The 17,923-nt window shown below is 36.5% G+C and overlaps 2 protein-coding genes across 2 annotated transcripts; one reads left to right on the top strand and one right to left on the bottom strand.

Moving 5' to 3' along the window:
- Positions 1–3,723: 3,723 nt before the first annotated feature.
- Positions 3,724–6,068, bottom strand: LOC116030667. The gene is made up of 3 exons (XM_031272982.1): positions 4,613–6,068; positions 4,067–4,545; positions 3,724–3,986 (listed from the first exon to the last, which is right to left on the bottom strand). The coding sequence occupies exons 1-3, from the start codon at positions 5,439–5,441 to the stop codon at positions 3,828–3,830; spliced, it is 1,467 nt and encodes a 488-aa protein (XP_031128842.1). The 5' UTR covers positions 5,442–6,068; the 3' UTR covers positions 3,724–3,827.
- An 8,268-nt stretch (positions 6,069–14,336) lies between these two features.
- Positions 14,337–17,031, top strand: LOC116029669. The gene is made up of 4 exons (XM_031271717.1): positions 14,337–15,279; positions 15,421–16,138; positions 16,600–16,669; positions 16,921–17,031. The coding sequence occupies exons 1-4, from the start codon at positions 14,337–14,339 to the stop codon at positions 17,029–17,031; spliced, it is 1,842 nt and encodes a 613-aa protein (XP_031127577.1).
- Positions 17,032–17,923: the final 892 nt, after the last annotated feature.

The following is a 17,923-nucleotide window of genomic DNA, read 5'->3' as shown; positions in this document are numbered from 1 at the left end:
AGTTGGCTGATTGGGTTGGCTGTTAGCTGATAGCTGTTTGGTATAATTTTTTTTTTCTTAAAAAGCTAATTGAAAATGCTACTTTGAGTAGCCTTTTGAATTTTAGTATTTTAGAGTTACAAAAAGCTTATTATCCAAACAACTAATAGTGATCAAATAAGCTAAAATTGGCTGATAGGCTGATTTATTTAACAAATAGGGCCTCTACCTTCTTGTATGTGATACCCCAGCCCAGGGTCCTATGGCCTCATTAATATATAATTGATTTTGTATCATTTTATTAATTTAATACTTCACATTTGCAAATTTAATTTTGCATCAATTGCTATAACAAGTAAATGTCTAGCCTCTGTGTTCAGTTGAGTTATAGTATTAGGAACTAGGAAGAGAGAGTTGGAAATAACTTAAGCATTTGAACCTAGAAATTCAAGAATCATTGAATATGAATTGGATTTAGCTTGAAGATAAATTTATTTGCTTCGACAATCAGAATCACCAAAATAAATTGAGTAGGTCGGTGCAAATCAATGCCTACATCGATTATTGGCTCATCAAAACAATAAATAATAAACAAAGTAATGGGACTAATGGCTCATCAAGGAAGCAATTAATAATAAACAAAGTATTGGAGTAAAAAGAATTCTTTATAACTCAAGACTACAAGAATAAAGTATATTTAAATTAGAAAAGTTCGAACATCTTTTTAGGAGAATACAATGTGATATTTATAGAATCACTTAGCTGTAGTTATTATTTTTTTTTTTTGGGTAAATTCATTGGGTATTTCTCTGTTCGTTTAATGGTCCGGGTTTTAATATGTACTATGGGTCTCCCCTTTCCTTATGATATAAAAAAAATGGTCCGGGTCCACTCACATTTGCTCCGGAAGGCACAGGAGCTGGCTTAGGAGGAATCGTCACTTGTGGGAATCGAACCCGGGTTCTCCCGAAATTCTCCCTCACAAAGAGATAGCAGTCGTTATTCTATTATACAAAGATCGTTCGTAAATTATACTATGGACTATGGTCATGGCTGATACTGCAGTTGTATTGAACTGATACTGCAGTTGTGTTGAAAGAAAACTGCAGTTGCGCAGAACAGAGGCCGTTTCATCCGTCAACACAACTGCAGTATCAGTTCAACACAACTGCAATATCCGTTCAACACAACTGCAATTCCAGACAGATGAAACGGCCTATGTTCCGCACAACTGTAATTTCCTTTCAATACAACTACAGTATCAATTCAACACAACTACAGTATCAGTACAATACAACTACAGTATCATCCCATGATCATGGTCCACGGTATAAGGACTGAAGACCATTATATGTGCCTTAAAGTTATTTGTCTTGAGATTTAGGTAAGCCGACTAGAAATCTACGGAAGTTGTAACAAGTTCCAGGTGTCTCCATTACGGTTAGGAAGGTTGGTCAGCCCAATCGACCCGGGTCAATTGGCTAACCTTCTTGTCATTCAGGCATGCATGACTTAGCTTCGTGGAGCTTGCTATTGACCAAGACCCAAATTGTTAGCTGGTGTCCCAAGCCTTGAGTGTTAGGGCTATTATCCTCAAAACTAGTCCTATCTTTTTAGGCTACGTTTGTCATTATCATAAGTATTCATGACACTTAGGGTGTGTTTGGTTGGGGGGTTTAGGCATAAGGTATGGGTATCAAAGTGATTGTTAGTGTTTGGTTGATAGGTTTTGTGAATGCTACTATGGGTTTGGAATACCCCATTAATGGCAAAACCCATACCCTTATTAAATAAGGGTTTCATCTTCCTTCATCATTTCTTCCCCAACTATTAATAATCATTCCCATTCCACCCAACTACCAAACATGCTAAATACTTTCACCAAAACCCATTACCCTTACCAAGTATTTGATACCAATTCCGATTCCGATTCCCATGTGCGAACCAAACGCACCCTTAATGTGTTTTCAAACTCTTCCTATAAAGAAAAACTATATATTATCTCGTGCGATGCACACTCTAAACTTATATAATTAAATATAAAGTATTATATTAATATTTATAATAAAAGAAAGAGAATTGGATGATGCATATCTCTTACTGTCACAGGGAGGATAATGTGATAGTTGATGCTTTAGCAAAGGTAGCGATCAGCCGCGGCTGTGACTGGATTGAGTTTGTACAGTTTCCAGTTCATATTCTGGAGGATCTTGTGAGTGATAGGGGCGTTGCTGGTGTGTTCTTTTTTGTTAATTAATCTGATATTACTAATTAACTAAATATATAAAAGGAAATGAATATTAATAATTGACTGCAAATAAAAAATATCCATAATTGACTAAAATGAAAAAGGGAAATGGTCAAATCGTTGCATTTTAATTAAAAAAGGAATGGAAATATTTCAATAACAATATTCTACATCATCAATAGTAAAAGCATATTTTAAACAATATTAAAGGTAAATTAAAAAAGGAACGGAAATTAAAAATGAAACGAAAATATTTCAATAATAATATTCTACATCATCAATTAAAAATGGAACGGAAATTAGGTAAATATATCACTGCATCTCATATTTTAATTGACTGAAAAGAAAAAGATTGAAAATGAATATGATATTACTAATTGGCGGAATATATAAAAGGATAACTAATTGACTGATATTCTACCATTATACATTTTGCTATTGTTCTCTGCAATTTTCTCATCTTTCTCTTTATTGCTTAGTAATGGAGTCAAATTACGTCTCTGCCTCTAACCTATCCCTTCGGACAAGGAAAAGCTCATAAGGCTCTGGTTGATGCGTTGTTATTTGGCCAAGGAATATCAACGTGTTGCCATCAACCAACAAACACTAACATGCTTATTCCATGACTCCAAGATACATATTGCATTTATACACTTTTTTTTTACAGCATTGAATTTTTGTGATATTGGATTAATACTATAGTTTAAACTCATACTATAATTTTGACTCATATTCATACTATATTGGTTGAATGTTTTATTTCAGAATACTGAATTTATGTTGTATGTTAGACAATCATACTTCAATATACATCACAAAATTTAATCACAGAATGGATTTGTTATCCATAAAATATAATCACAAAATGAATTTTTCACTCATAGAATATAAATTTATATTATTTATTTATTAATATTGAATTAATACTATAGTTTTGACTTATACTATAATTTAGACTCATACTCATCATATATTGGTTAAATGGTTTATTTTAGAATACTGAATTTTTACTTTATGTTATTTGTTGTATATTAGACAATCAAACTTCAATATACATCATAGAATATAATCACATAATGAATTTGTTATCCACAGAATATAATCACATAATGAATTATTACTATTTTTTAGTATATTCATGATAGAAAAGGATATAAAATTTATAATATTTATTTATTAATTAATATTAATATTAATATTTATGGGTGATTCCTTATGGGAATTTGTATCCATTTACAAATTTCTAAAGAATTTGTCAAACAACTCAACAAACTCTTCAAGGGGAAAATCTATAATAATCACAATTTTGTTGTGCAAACCTCTCGCATGAAGTTTAAGTCGTGCGAGAAAAAGTACATTATGAAAATGAATAATGACACTTTGATTAGCGTTACGGATTAAGATGATTCTCTGATTTTTCCAAAGACATGTTTAAACTCAAGGATTTTTTATATATTATAAAAAATCCATTCCGTGCATCGCACAGGGCGAAAATACTAGTAATAATAATAATAATAATAATAATAATAATAATAATAATATAGTATACGAAAACATAAGTGGCCACGGCCAGATCCGCGGCTTCAGCATTCTTCTTCTTCTAGGCTTCCAGCTCCGACTCCAGTTGACCCACCCGAAATGCCAGATCATCCACCTCCTTCATGCTTTTCTGATGATTAGCTTGGAGAGTCGGCACCAACTCCGCGTCCGCCATGAGAGGCTTCATCCTCCTTCGCATTTCGGACTGGACAGCCAGGGCCTGTTACCAAAAAAGGGGTTAAGAAGTATGAGTTGAAATGAGCAAGGAGAAAACAATTTGAGTACAGACTGATTACTAACCCGGTACAAATAGCGAGAGACGCCTTCAAATATTTTCTCGGTGGAGTAGCTCTCGTAATAAGCCGCGTCCTTAGGAAAAATCACCTTGTCCAGCCAGTCATGCACGGGGAAGGCACCTTGAGCGATGCCTTCGTCAGCATCGGCCTCAAGCCCAAGGGCTACCTTTTTGGCAGGAGGGGCTTTTAAAGGAGTATCAGCGGGATGCTTGGAGCCAGAACTAGTGGCAGGTGGAGGCAGGACTCGGCGAGTCTGGCGAGTGCGCGGAGGCTCAATAGAACGAGTGGGTGAGTCATTGACAACAATAGGGTTGGAGGAGGACGCGCGACTCCTGGTGCGCTCCTTCAGCAAGGCGTGGCGGCTTGACACGTCTTGAGAAAGGGGGAGAGCGTTGGGGTCGTCTGTGATAGCTTTTCCGCTCGTTTCCTCACCCTCTTCCTCTACTTCTTCCTCCTCCTCCGGGACTAGCTCTGGTTCGTCGCCTGCAAATAAACACGATAAGAAAATAGCGGAGAAATTGGGAAGAAACTCTAAGAAATGGTTCGTCACCTTTGGTAGCCGCCCCTTCATGCAAAAGGCTGGCCGCTTTGAGGGCTGCAAGGTTCGACCATTCATTGACTTGGAGGAGGCCCAAGTCCAAGAGAACTTCGACCGAGTCGGTCGTATCTTTGCTAGGTGGAGGCTTTTTGAGACATTTAAAGAAGGAAGACCCCCAGGTCAAAGGAAAATCAAAGGGATGGTAGTGAGGAGACAAACGCACAAAGAGGAAGACTGGCTTCCACCTCTTGAGGGAGTCGACCAGTCCGTCAAAAGTTTTGTGGTCACCCCGTTGGGAAATTTGGATAAAACTCGGGGAAGTGGTCCCAACCCTAATAACTAAATAGAATTGGAGGAACAAGTTCATGGTCAGGTCAAAGCCATAATTAGTGCATATGGTTTGGAAATAGGTGAGGAGGCGGTGAGAATTTGGAAGGAGTTGACCGGGGGAAAGAGCAAAGTAACGAAAGAAGAGGGAAGCAAATGGACTTACGGGTATACGAAACCCGTAACGAATAGATTGGAGGTGGGCTCCCACATATCCACCGGAAGGAGGCTCAAAAATATAGCGGTCGCGCGGGATGTATATTTCGGCCGCTGGGCCCAACAAATGCTGGGCCTCTTCCAGCTCAGGGGCTAAAATCTTGGAGTGAAGCCCAGTCGGGCGTCCAATATCTTCAAAGAGACCCGAAGCCTTTTGAAGTCCTTGGGGTAGAGCAGCGACGGCCCGAATGGGCATAGGGTTTAAGGGGGCAGAAGATGAAACTTCCCCCGTTGCCCTCAGAGACGTAGAAGCGTTGGGGTTTGTAGTAACCCCAACACGGCTAGGAGAAGAAGACATGGGGAGAAAAGAGGAAAAGGAACCAACCTGAATGACACCAGTAGAAAGAACGAGATCGACTCGAAAGGGCGACTGAGTGAGAAGCGTAGATCGGAGGGTCCCCGGAGAACGAACGGAAAAAATGAGGGAAAGTTGAGTAGCGCCGGAAAATGAGAGCACTGTGAAGTTCGCCAGAGAGAGTAAAATAGTAAAAGGGTAAAAATAAAACGGTGGAAAGGGGGTATTTATAGGCGAAGTGAGATGAAGGGAGATTATGACACGTGGAAAGTGAGATTGATAGGAAATGACGTCAAAAAGACGTGAAACGTACGCGGGAAGTTATTATCTTCGGTATAGTAACCGGTGCGAAAGGGAAAAGGTGGTGACATTTAGTAGCGGACGTTTGAGTTTAAGGCGGGAATTGCAAGGGTTGGCTGAAGTTTTAAAGGGGTCGGCACTCGGTCAGCCGTGCCTCCCTAAAAAGGGAGTGGGAAAAAGAAGTCATAAGGTTGGTGCTTGGGTTTGGCCGGAGTCATGAAAAAGAAGTCGGCACTCGGCCAGCCGTGCCTCCCTGAAAAGGGAGTGGGAAAAAGAAGTCATAAGGTTGGTGCTTTGGTTTGGCCGGAGTCCTGAAAAAGGACTCGACACTTGGTCAATCGTGCCTCCTTGAAAAGGGAGTGGGAAAAAGAAGTTATAAGGTTGGTGCTTTGGTTTGACCGGAGTCCTGAAAAAGGAGTCGGCACTCGGTCAACCGTGCCTCCCTGAAAAGGGAGTGGGAAAAAGAAGTCATAAGGTTGGTGCTTTGGTTTGGCCGGAGTCTTGAAAAAGGAGTCGGCACTCGGTCAACCGTGCCTCCCTGAAAAGGGAGTGGGAAAAAGAAGTCATAAGGTTGGTGCTTTGGTTTGACCAGAGTCCTGAAAAAGGAGTCAGCACTCAGTCAACCGTGCCTCCCTGAAAAACGGAGTGGGTAAAAGAAGTCATAAGGTTGGTGCTTTGGTTTGACCGGATTCCTGAAAAAGGAGTCAACACTCGGTCAACCGTGCCTCCCTGAAAAGGGAGTGGGAAAAAGAAGTCATAAGGTTGGTGCTTTGGTTTGGCCGGAGTCCTGAAAAATGAGTAGGCATTCGGTCAACCGTGCCTCCCTGAAAAGGGAGTGGGAAAAAGGAGTCATAATGTTGGCGCTTTGGTTTGGCCGGAGTCCTGAAAAAGGAGTCGGCACTCGGTCGACCGTGCCTCCCTAAAAAGGTAGTGGGAAAATGGAGTCATAAGGTTGGCGCTTTGGTTTGGCCAGACTCCTGAAAGAGGAGTCGGCACTCGGTCAACCGCGCCTCCCTGGAAAGGGAGTGGGAAAAGAGGTCATAAGGGTAGTGCTTTGATTTGGTCGGTCATTCTAAGAGTACTAACATGAAAAAGGAAAGTACATAAGGCGAGCATGTTATTCATTAAGTTCATCCATGCCGATTACGAAATTGCCCTAATGGGCTCAACAAGCTTACACCAATTACTAGGAGAGTCTTCTCAACCTAATGGGATTAGGTTGAAGAAGGGGCCCTAACGGGTGAGTCGCCTGTCACGGAGGATGGCACCGGATTGAGAGGGGATGGAGGGTCAATCCAAGGTGAGGTCGGAGCCGGAGTCGGAGAAGGGCTTGCGTCGGGCTTTGCCGCCGGAGGAGGTGTTGGCGGAGCGATCACCGGGGGTTCATCGGCCAGAAACTTGGCCAGAAATTCCTGGTAGTCAGAATCGTAGTCCGGGTTAACGGGAGATGAAACCTTCGACTTAGGAGGGAGTAGGACCACCACCTCTTTCTCTTCATCTAAAGGGATGAAGAGGGGATCTTCTTGGGTGTCACCTATCTTGTGACCCCTGTGAGCTATTTTCCGTTGACGGAGTGACTCAAGCTGAGCTTGCTCGGCCAAACGCTTTGAGCGACGCTTGGGGGTATCATTGAGATCACCTCTCTTCATCGTAACTTGCAGAGTACAAAAGCGAGTCAAAAGGTGAGGTAAAAGATAGGAAGGAAAGAGTATTTATAGGACTAAAGGAGAGGGAACTTGACGGCGGAAGGTAACAAATGGGATAAAGATAAAAAAGGACGGATTGTCAGAGAAGGAAGGTCCTAAATGCAGATTTGGTAAGATTTCTCCGGTAAGCGAGCAAAATCAGGGATTTTGACGGGTGGAGTGAAAGGAAAGAAAAGACGTAGCAGAGATATGGATCTAATTTGTCAGAAAATGTACTTCCCTAGGTCACACTTTTTTAAACCTAAGAAAGTGAGGGACTAGATGATGGGATATGAGACTGGCCGGATGGGCGACTCGGTTAGGGCAGACTGAATGGAGGCAATGAGTGATTAAAGGTGAAAGGGAGACCGTAAGGTCCGAGCCCTCGGCCGAAAGATCGGACGAGCAGGAGAATCTAAGCCAATAAGCATCAATGTCCTGAACATTCAAGGCCATACCGTCATCAGCTTCCCGCACCACTTCGTCCTTATCACCCATCCCCATCGGCATAGCACCAGTGTCACTCTTCAAATCCGCATCTCCGCCTTTGTGGCTAGAAGGCCGAGTTAAAGGAAAGACTGAGAGATCAAGGGCGTCGGTCGGAGGACTAGAGAGGCTCTGAGCACGACCAAGTAATCAAGGCTTCTGGTTGGTAGCAAGAGAAAGAAAGCAAATCCAAGAGACCAGGAATCTGAGAAGTCCAACGGACATTTCTGTTTATAGCCTCCATGATTGCGAGTATTAAATGCACTTTATGAGTATTCATTCACCATATTAATTAGGGATTCAATGTGTAACGGCCCAAGGGCCTAGAAGTTGTACGAATCATTTGGAAAGGACACCTGATCTAAGCGAGACTAATACAAAGAGTTTTTAGAAACAAAACCTAGCGTGCTTTACTGCTTATTTCTTAATTTTCCGGTTGTGTTGGCTCGCCTGCCGATCACCTGAAGATCGAAAAACCATCAACAATGTTACTCAAAAAAGAATTAAGAATACTTAGAAAAATTCAAACAAAAACTAGACAATGACAAATAGTATGTTTTTTGTTAAAACAAACTAGTATTTATTTAGACTATCGTTTTTAGACTAAGTATTTAGACTATCAATTTTACAAAGTTGTAAACATTTATTTTAGTGACAATTATAATGAATTTTCTATATTATCTTCGATTCATATACTTTAGTTACATATTTAAATAAACAAATTCGATATTCAATTACCTAGGTATAAACTTCTCTTATATAATCTTGCGTTGATATACTTCCAAATATTTATTTAAATATAAAATTAGACATTAACTTATTTGCGTAATGCACATGCAAAACTAGTTATTATCTACTATACTAATAAGAGCCAAAGAGAGTCAAGCCTAAAATGGGTAGAAAAAATGGCGGTAATCAAATGGATGGTCCAGATGAATTATTTAATCAAATAGATGGTTAAGATAATTCAGATTAATATTATTAATAGAGATTACCTAATTTAACCTTACTTTTATGATTTTCCGTTAGAAATTCCGTCAATTATCTCTTCCTCCGTTAACATCATCGTTAACCCTTCACCCTACTCTTCGCCAAATCGATCTATCACCGTCAATTATCCAGTAGTTACTCCCGCGCCAATTCGATTCTCTTTGCAAATTAATCAACTGGGTTTTCCCCTACTTTTATTCCTCCCGCTTCGCCAAATCGATTGTTTCTTGTCGAGTCCTCCGGGTGCGCCCAATCGCAGATTTTACCCTCCCTATCAGAAGTTGCCTCACCCATCTGGTAAGTTGTCGAATTATATTCTTTATTTGTTGGATTTATTTATACTTTGGTCTTTTAAATTCCATTGTTGGTTAAGGTTTGCACACACTGAATACCAAAGTTGTGGTTTTGTGCTTATTGATTTCTTATGTGATTTCTGTTTGCAATGTTTTAGCTTTAGTTAGAACATAGTAAGTCATTGCTGGATTTAAAAGCATTGTAATTCCCTTGGTATTCCTGCTCAGTTAATGAAGTAGCAATCTACAGCCAGTATTGAACAATGTTAATGCGGATTCCATCTACAGAATGAATCACATCATTTGGAGACAAGTATCTAGACAATGGTGATGTTGAGGCCACATCTAAAACCTATTCCAGTATAATAGCATACACCATTAGGCAAAGGGATTCAAAACTAGAAGAGTTAAAATACATTGCCTCATACATTGATTTGATTAACTCTCCTTGAATTTTATGTTGTTTCTACTTTTCTGCTAGGTTTATCCTTATAAATAACCTTGGTTATAACTGTTCTTTAAGCCTGTCTGATTCTCTTTTTCTTTTAACCTTTTTTGGTATAATGATATTTCCTTGTTGGTAGCTTTTATACTATTAACTTTGTTTTCCGTTTCATTATTATGAAGGTTTGGTAATAAGCCTTGTCAATGGATTTGTGTCTGAGAGTCTGTAGTTTTTGATACTTTTGGATTTATATTTTCTGTGAATGAAGCTAATCTCTTTCATGCAATTTCAAGCAATTCTGCATTAATTTGACTAATGAAAAGTTGCAGCAACATTTCAACCAGGTTTGTACCTCACATATATTCAACAAACTTGGGTAGTAATTCCATTGCACACAAGCTTTTTATAGCAACGTAAAAAATAAACTGATGAAAGCTGAAATAGTAATACAAATATTACCTTAGCTATTTTCCTTTTGCAGTATGTCTTCAGAATGGAACAAGAAGAGTATACCAAAGAGGAAATTGACTGGAGAATGGAACAAGAAGAGTATACCAAAGAGGAAATTGACTGGAGTTATATAGAGTTTGTTGATAACCAAGAGGAAATTGACTGGAGTTATATAGAGTTTGTTGATAACCAAGATATTCTTGATCTTATAGAAAAGGTCAGCATATAAATATAAATTTATAATGATCAACTTAAGATAGATTTTATTGAAATACTATTTCTTAATCCTATAAAGAAGGGTGGAAGGTATTTTAATGGCTAATTCAAGTTAGATTTTATACTTTCAAAAAAAGTACGAGTTAATATTATTTATTGTAACTCTGATTGTCTTTCTCCATGACTAACCCTCTTCGCGCAACTTCTTGCTAAGGCCTTTGAGTGCCTTTCTGCTAAAGTGTGTGATGTAGTTTGTTGTTAACATGCTGCCTCTTTGTTAATGCAGCAAGATTGGCTTGTTCATTTAAAGTGTACTCTTCCCCTGCCTTTTTATTTTTGGAGTTGGAATATAATGTTTTTTTTTTAAATTTAAAAGAATAGTAAATTTTGCTGATAAGAGTCATTGACATTAGAATTTCCTAAACACAAAGCTTATATGATCTGTTCTCTGTGGTTTTTTGATCTATGAATGTGAAATTTTGTTTATCAGTGTTTTGTGTTGAAAGCTCTAATTTAAACAATAGGACTAGAAAAGAAAATAGCAAAGATCAATGTCATAGGTAGGGCACAGAGTAAGGTTAAAAGGACATGTCTCTATCCAACTCCTCTACTTTGTACTGAATAAAATATATTGTATGCTCCTGAATATTCTTTAGAGCAAGTTGTCCTCATCATTGTCTATATTTACATGTGCCTTAACTAGGATAAAGAAAGGGTGGCTTTCGGAACATGACAAAATCTGGTCATTACATTAAACATTAATCACTCAGAAATCACTGGATATCCTATGGAAATAGTTAGAATTCTTCTGTTGATGGACTTTGGATTAGTATTCATTCTTCTTCAAGCCCTTTATTGCACTGGTCCCTGACATGCAGGGATATAAGGCCTATACTGTGAGAATGTGTTTGCTCTTACATATCTGCTGGAAGGGGAAAGGGGTAAGACTCAGCATAAAATAATCTACTTAGAAAATTGATTCTATTAGTGAGCTAGAAACTGATTTTTAAAACCATGATACTCATAGTTGTTCAAATTAGTTAATACTCTTTTGTATTGTTTTATAGTGTGTTGGTCCCGATAGGGTAGGGAAAAGTCTAGAGGGGGGGGGGGTGAATAGACTTTTCAAACTTTTCAAAAGATATTATAACACTTCAACAGAGAGAATCCAAGTGAATAAATTCAACTTGAATTACGCAGCAGAAAATAATACGGTAAAGTGCTATAATCAAAGTTACGCAAAAATGAAGAGCTTCACAACATGCAACACGTTAGAAACGTCAGGAATAACTCAAATACTGAGTATATAAAGTTTGGCTTGCATGCGGACGTGGGAACTATCAAACCCAGATCAAACAGTATATGCAATGAATAGTTGGGTTCGTAGCATAACAACAAATAAAACTTTCATAGGATGAGGTTGAGTTGGAAATATGTCTTGCATGCGAAAAGGGATGTCATGTGAATCTATAAAGCTCAATAGTAATAAATGTGACAAAGTATGCAATGCATGCAATGCTCAGATAGATAAATATGCAAGCAGATAAAGTAAATGACACAGGGATTTATAGTGGTTCGGAGGTGATGTAATCCTCCTACTCCACTTTCTCCTTCCTCCAAGAGAGATTCCACTATCTTCAATCACCCAGATACAATAGTGAATTTGTGCTCTTCTAGCACATCTTTACTCCGAATGCACTTTCGCTACAGCAACACTCAAACTCGAACGTCTTGCACCCAGCTACGTTCACGAGCGTCTTGCACCCAGCTACGCCCTTCAACCAAGTGTTTTGCACCCAGCTACACTTAGTCTCCACAAGTGTTCTGCACAAAGCTACACTCCCACCACTACAGGAAATACATTTAACGTCGCTTAAATGACGTCGGTTTTTTAAAAAACCGACGTCAAAAAATTATTTAAATTTAGAATTTTTTTAAAAAGGGATACGACGTCGGTTTTCCCAATTAACCGACGTCGTATCGAATTAAAAATATTTAATTAATATACGACGTCGGTTCCTTAGACGAACCGACGTCGTATAATTTTATTTTATTTTATTTTTTTAAAAATAGACATTACGGCGTCGGTTCAGCTAATATTATAATTAAAAAAATAAAATATATACGACGTCGGTTCGCTTAAGAATCGACGTCGTATATATTTAATTTTGATTTTTTAATTCCAAATTTCCGATTTTTTTTTTTTAAAAAGAAAATAAAACCCTACGGCGTCGGTTGGGGAAAACTGACGCCGTAACCTTTTATTAAAGATCCACATCACCGAACTCACAAACAAATCAGATCTGGCCAAAATTTCCCCCAAAACCGAACGCACACACAGCCACCGCCCTCCCCACCGTGTCCGCGACAGCCACCGCCCGCCACTGCTGTCCACCGCCCGTCACACCCGCCGCTCCGGTCGGCAGCCACCGCCCGGCACAGCAACCGCCCGCCGCGACCGTCGCCCACAGCAGACGCAAAGCCGCAGTCGCTGCAGCAGGACCGCCACCGTCGCCCACCGCACGCCACAGTCGGCCGCCGCACGCCGCCTCCTCCGCACACCGCCGGTAAGTTTTTATATTTTTTATTATATTTTAATTTTCGAATTATTTGTTAATATATGACAAATTTTAGGAACTATTATGCATTTTTGGCCTATAAATTCATAATTTCGAATTTTAAGAAATTATTATGTATTTTTAGGATTTATTTATAATATATTTCAAATTTTATGAATTATTATGTATTTTATGCCCTATAAATTCGTAATTTCGAATTTTAAGAAATCTCAATGTATTTTAGAAATTATTTATAATATATTTCGAATTTTAAGAATTATTATGTATTTTAGGCCCTATAAATTCATAATTTCGAATTTTAAGAAATTATTATGTATTTTTAGGATTTATTTATAATATATTTCAAATTTTATGAATTATTATGTATTTTATGCCCTATAAATTCGTAATTTCGAATTTTAAGAAATCTCAATGTATTTTAGAAATTATTTATAATATATTTCGAATTTTAAGAATTATTATGTATTTTAGGCCCTATAAATTCATAATTTCGAATTTTAAACAATTACNGAACTATTATGCATTTTAGGCCCTATAAATTCATAATTTTGAATTTTAAGAAATTATTATGTAATTTAGGAATTATTTAGAATATATTTCGAATTTATGGAATTATTATGTATTTTAGGCCCTATAAATTCATAATTTCGAATTTTAAGAAATTATTATGTATTTTTAGGATTTATTTATAATATATTTCAAATTTTATGAATTATTATGTATTTTATGCCCTATAAATTCGTAATTTCGAATTTTAAGAAATCTCAATGTATTTTAGAAATTATTTATAATATATTTCGAATTTTAAGAATTATTATGTATTTTAGGCCCTATAAATTCATAATTTCGAATTTTAAACAATTACTATATATTTTTAGGAATTATTTAAAATTTTGAATTATATTAATTTACAAATAATACTTGTAGGTATAATTTTGAATTATATTAATTTACAAATAATACTTGTAGGTATTAGTTAGATTTATATTAATTTACAAATAATACTTGTAGGTATTAGTTAGATTCGGGATTTATTTACGGACGTGGATAACTGTATTAGTTAGATTCGGGATTTATTTACGGACGTGGATAACTTTGTGGTGAGGTAAGTTTTTTTCCTATTTTTATTTGTGCTTTGGCTTTATATTCTTCATCCGGTGATTAGCCACACTGTGGTCTATGTTTATTTATGCTTTGGCTTTATATATTGCATCCGGGGATTACCAATACTATTGTCTATATTTATTTATGCTTTGGCTTTATATATTGCATCTGGTGATTAGCCACACCGTGGTCTATGTTTATTTATGCTTTGGCTTTATATTCTGCATCCGGTGATTAGCCACACCGTGGTCTATGTTTATTTATGCTTTGTTTGTTATTATTATAGAATTTGTTGAATTTGTGTTAACTTAAGTTTAATTAGGATTAATATTATTTTAGATTGGCTTGGGATGGATAAAAGTTGGATGAATGCTTCTCGAATTAGTCAAGAATACGATAATGGAGTTAAAAATTTTATTAACTTTGCAAAGAATAACCTTCCGGGTAGTAATGAAAGGCTCCTTTGTCCTTATAAGAAGTGTTGCAATCAGAAAAGGTTATGTGTGAAAGACGTATATGATGATCTAATCTGTCATGTGATTAATCCATCTTATACAAAATGGATATGGCATGGTGAAAGCAATGTGGCTACAACATCTAACATGTATGTTGACAACGAAGAAAATGAAGATGATGAGTCTGAAGATCAATTAGATGAAATGTTTCGCGATGTTGGAGAGGAGTTCATTGATCGGTCAAGCAATTTGGATGAATTATTGAAGGATTCAAAATTACCTTTATGGCCGGGTTGTAGTAAATATACCCGATTATCTACTGTATTAAAATTATTCAACTTGAAAGCTGGGAATGGGTGGAGTGACAAGAGCTTTACTGCGTTACTTGAGATATTAAAGGAAATGCTTCCAGATGATAATGAACTTCCGAAGAGTACATATGATGCCAAGAAGATTTTGTGTCCCATGGGTATGGGATATAAGAAGATACATGTTTGCCCTAACGATTGCATATTGTTTAGGAATGATTACAAAGATTTGCATGCATGTCCAGTATGTGGGGCATCTCGTTTCAAAACAAGAGAGAATGTTACTGGGAAAGTAAGTTTGAAAAGTCCACCAGCTAAAGTTATGTGGTATCTACCAATTCTCTCAAGATTTAAGCGTATGTTTGCTAATCCAAGCGACGCGAAAAACTTAACACGGCATGCAGATCAAAAAATTTCTGATGGCAAGCTTCGACACCCGGCTGATTCTCGTCAATGGACAACATTTGATAATGCATTTCCTGAATTTGGTCACGAGCCGAGAAATCTTAGGCTTGGACTTTGTACTGATGGTATGAACCTTCACGGGAACCTAAGTAGCAAACATAGCTCGTGGCCAGTTATGTTGGTAATTTATAATTTACCTCCTTGGTTGTGTATGAAACGCAAATACATATTATTGTGCTTAATGATTTCTGGGCCAAAACAACCAGGAAATGATATAGATGTCTTTTTGGCGCCTTTGATTGAAGACTTGAAAAGTTTGTGGGATGAAGGTGTGTTAGTGTTTGACGCATACCGAAAAGAGAGTTTTAAGTTGCATGCAGTGCTTTTCTGCACAATCAATGACTTTCCAGCTTGTGGAAACCTATCTGGATATAGTGTCAAAGGACATAAGGTATGCCCCATATGTGAAGATAATACATGTTATCATCAACTTGTTCATGACAGAAAGACAGTTTACATGGGGCATCGGAGATTTCTAGATAAATCTCACCCTTATCGAAGATTAAAAAAAGCTTTCAATGGGGTACAAGACTATACAGATGCTCCACAACCATTAACTGGGATTCAAGTTTATGAACGCGTAGAGTGTATCAATGTTACTTTTGGTAAGACTCAAAAACTTAAATCTCAAAGAAGTAAGAGATCAAAATCTAATGTTGATGTACCATCAAATGAGAAGAGTCCGTGGAAAAAGAAATCAATATTCTTTGATCTTCCATTGACTTTAGCTGATCCGGATCCTCTGAGTAGAACATGCTTAAAGGCATACAAGATTGCTTGTAGTCTTGAACACAATGTGGTGACGCAAATGCCTCGTGGTGTTGTGGGTAAAATTGATTATGAATTACAACTTGAGAGTTTGGAAATCATGCGCTTATTGAATATGGATACCTTAGATATTTCTATTATTCAGTTCTTTATTAGGTAATATGTTTTTAGTATTATTTGATCAAAATAGTTTTAATTTTATTTAACATAATTATAAGTATGGATTTTTAGATCCAAGTTGGATTCAACCGAAACTGTTGACTAGAAATGAGAGGATAAACTATATAAGTGACACCATGGGATATGGTGAGATGAAAGATTGCTATTTAGGCCCATATAATTTCGAGTAAGCATTTGATTATGTTTTAAAATACAATACATTATATATAATATACTATAAACTAATAAAATTCTTATTTGTAGGGGGCATTGGATGTTGATGGCTATTTGTCCTAAATTATATGAAATCTATTGGTTTGATTCCACTGGTAATCCGCCACGTGATGATATTAAAGATATAATTGAAACGTATGTAAATTTATAAATATAATTAATACTTATTATTAATATAGTGATGTCAAACATTTATGTATATTTTATATGTCTTATATTAATAGGTCTTTGAAGGCAACAAGCATAATAGGTGGAAAGAAAACAAGTCGTCAAGTAAAATGGATTACATGTTCGGTAAGTACATATATCTTATTGTTTTTTATTAATAAAATCTTAATTATATTAATTATTTCAAATGTAGTGTGTCATACAAAGAGTAGGTACCGAATGCGGATATTATGTGATGAAATTTATTTTGGAAATCATTTCATTGGGAACATGCAAGGGAATGAATAAGGCAAGTACTTTAATAATATATCTTTCTCCTTCATGTTTTTTAAAATACTAAGTTATTAATTCTTTTTATTCTCTTTTAAACTTTATAGCTTTTGGAGAGACAAGGAAGATTGTCATACAATCAAAAAGAAATTGATGAAGTTAGAGACATATGGTGCCAATATTTAGTTGATGAATGGGTTGATAGATTACTTCTTTAGCTTCATGAATTGTGAAATTTATGTTAAATACTTGTTGTTTATTAGTTATTGAATTGTGAGATTTATGTTGAATATTCAATGTTTTATTAGTTATTGTAGTATACTTTATTAGTTTGATAAGTTGTGATGTTTATTAGCTTTGATTAATTGAGAACTTTATTAGTTTGATCAATTGTGAATTATAAATGTTAATTTGTTACACAGGTTCTGAAACTTATGTGTGAATTTGAAATATACTGTACAGGTTTTAGGTAGATTCGTAAAATAATTTTAATATTTAAAAAAAAAATAAACGACGTCGGTTAATAAGAACTAACCGACGTCATTTATATATATATATTTTTAAATTAATTAAGAACGGCGTCGGTTATTTAATATAACCGACGCCGTATATATATATTTTTATTTTTTAAAAAATAAACGACGTCGGTTAATTCTTATTAACCGACGTCGTATCATTTTTTAATTTTTTTTTAAATAAACGACGTCGTCGGTTTTTCCTAAAAAACCGACATCTTTTCGTATTTTTTTTTATTTTTTTTAAATAAACGACGTCGTTTTTTTAATTAACCGACGTCGTTTATTTATTTTAAAAACATAAAAAATACATACGGCGTCGGTTTTTACAACCGACGCCGTATCATTTATATACAACGTCGGCCAGAACAACGTCGATTTTTAACCGGCGTTAAAAGTGCTAAAAAACCGACGTTAAAGGTGTTTTCTGTAGTAGTGTCCTCTGAGTAATTCGCACAAAGACTTGTTGTGTATTTCTTTTCTAAGACTTGTTTTCTCTTGTGTTTAGCTCACTGCTTAGCACTTTCAAAACTAATATTACTTGTTGTGTATTCAGTGCTAATATCTCATCCGTATTTTGTTCCCCGTGATGTGT

Source organism: Ipomoea triloba, chromosome 9, assembly GCF_003576645.1.
Source record: "Ipomoea triloba cultivar NCNSP0323 chromosome 9, ASM357664v1".
In the NCBI taxonomy this organism is placed as follows: Eukaryota; Viridiplantae; Streptophyta; class Magnoliopsida; order Solanales; family Convolvulaceae; genus Ipomoea; species Ipomoea triloba.
Note: the sequence above shows the minus strand (reverse complement) of the source record. Positions and strands in the feature narration are given on the sequence as shown.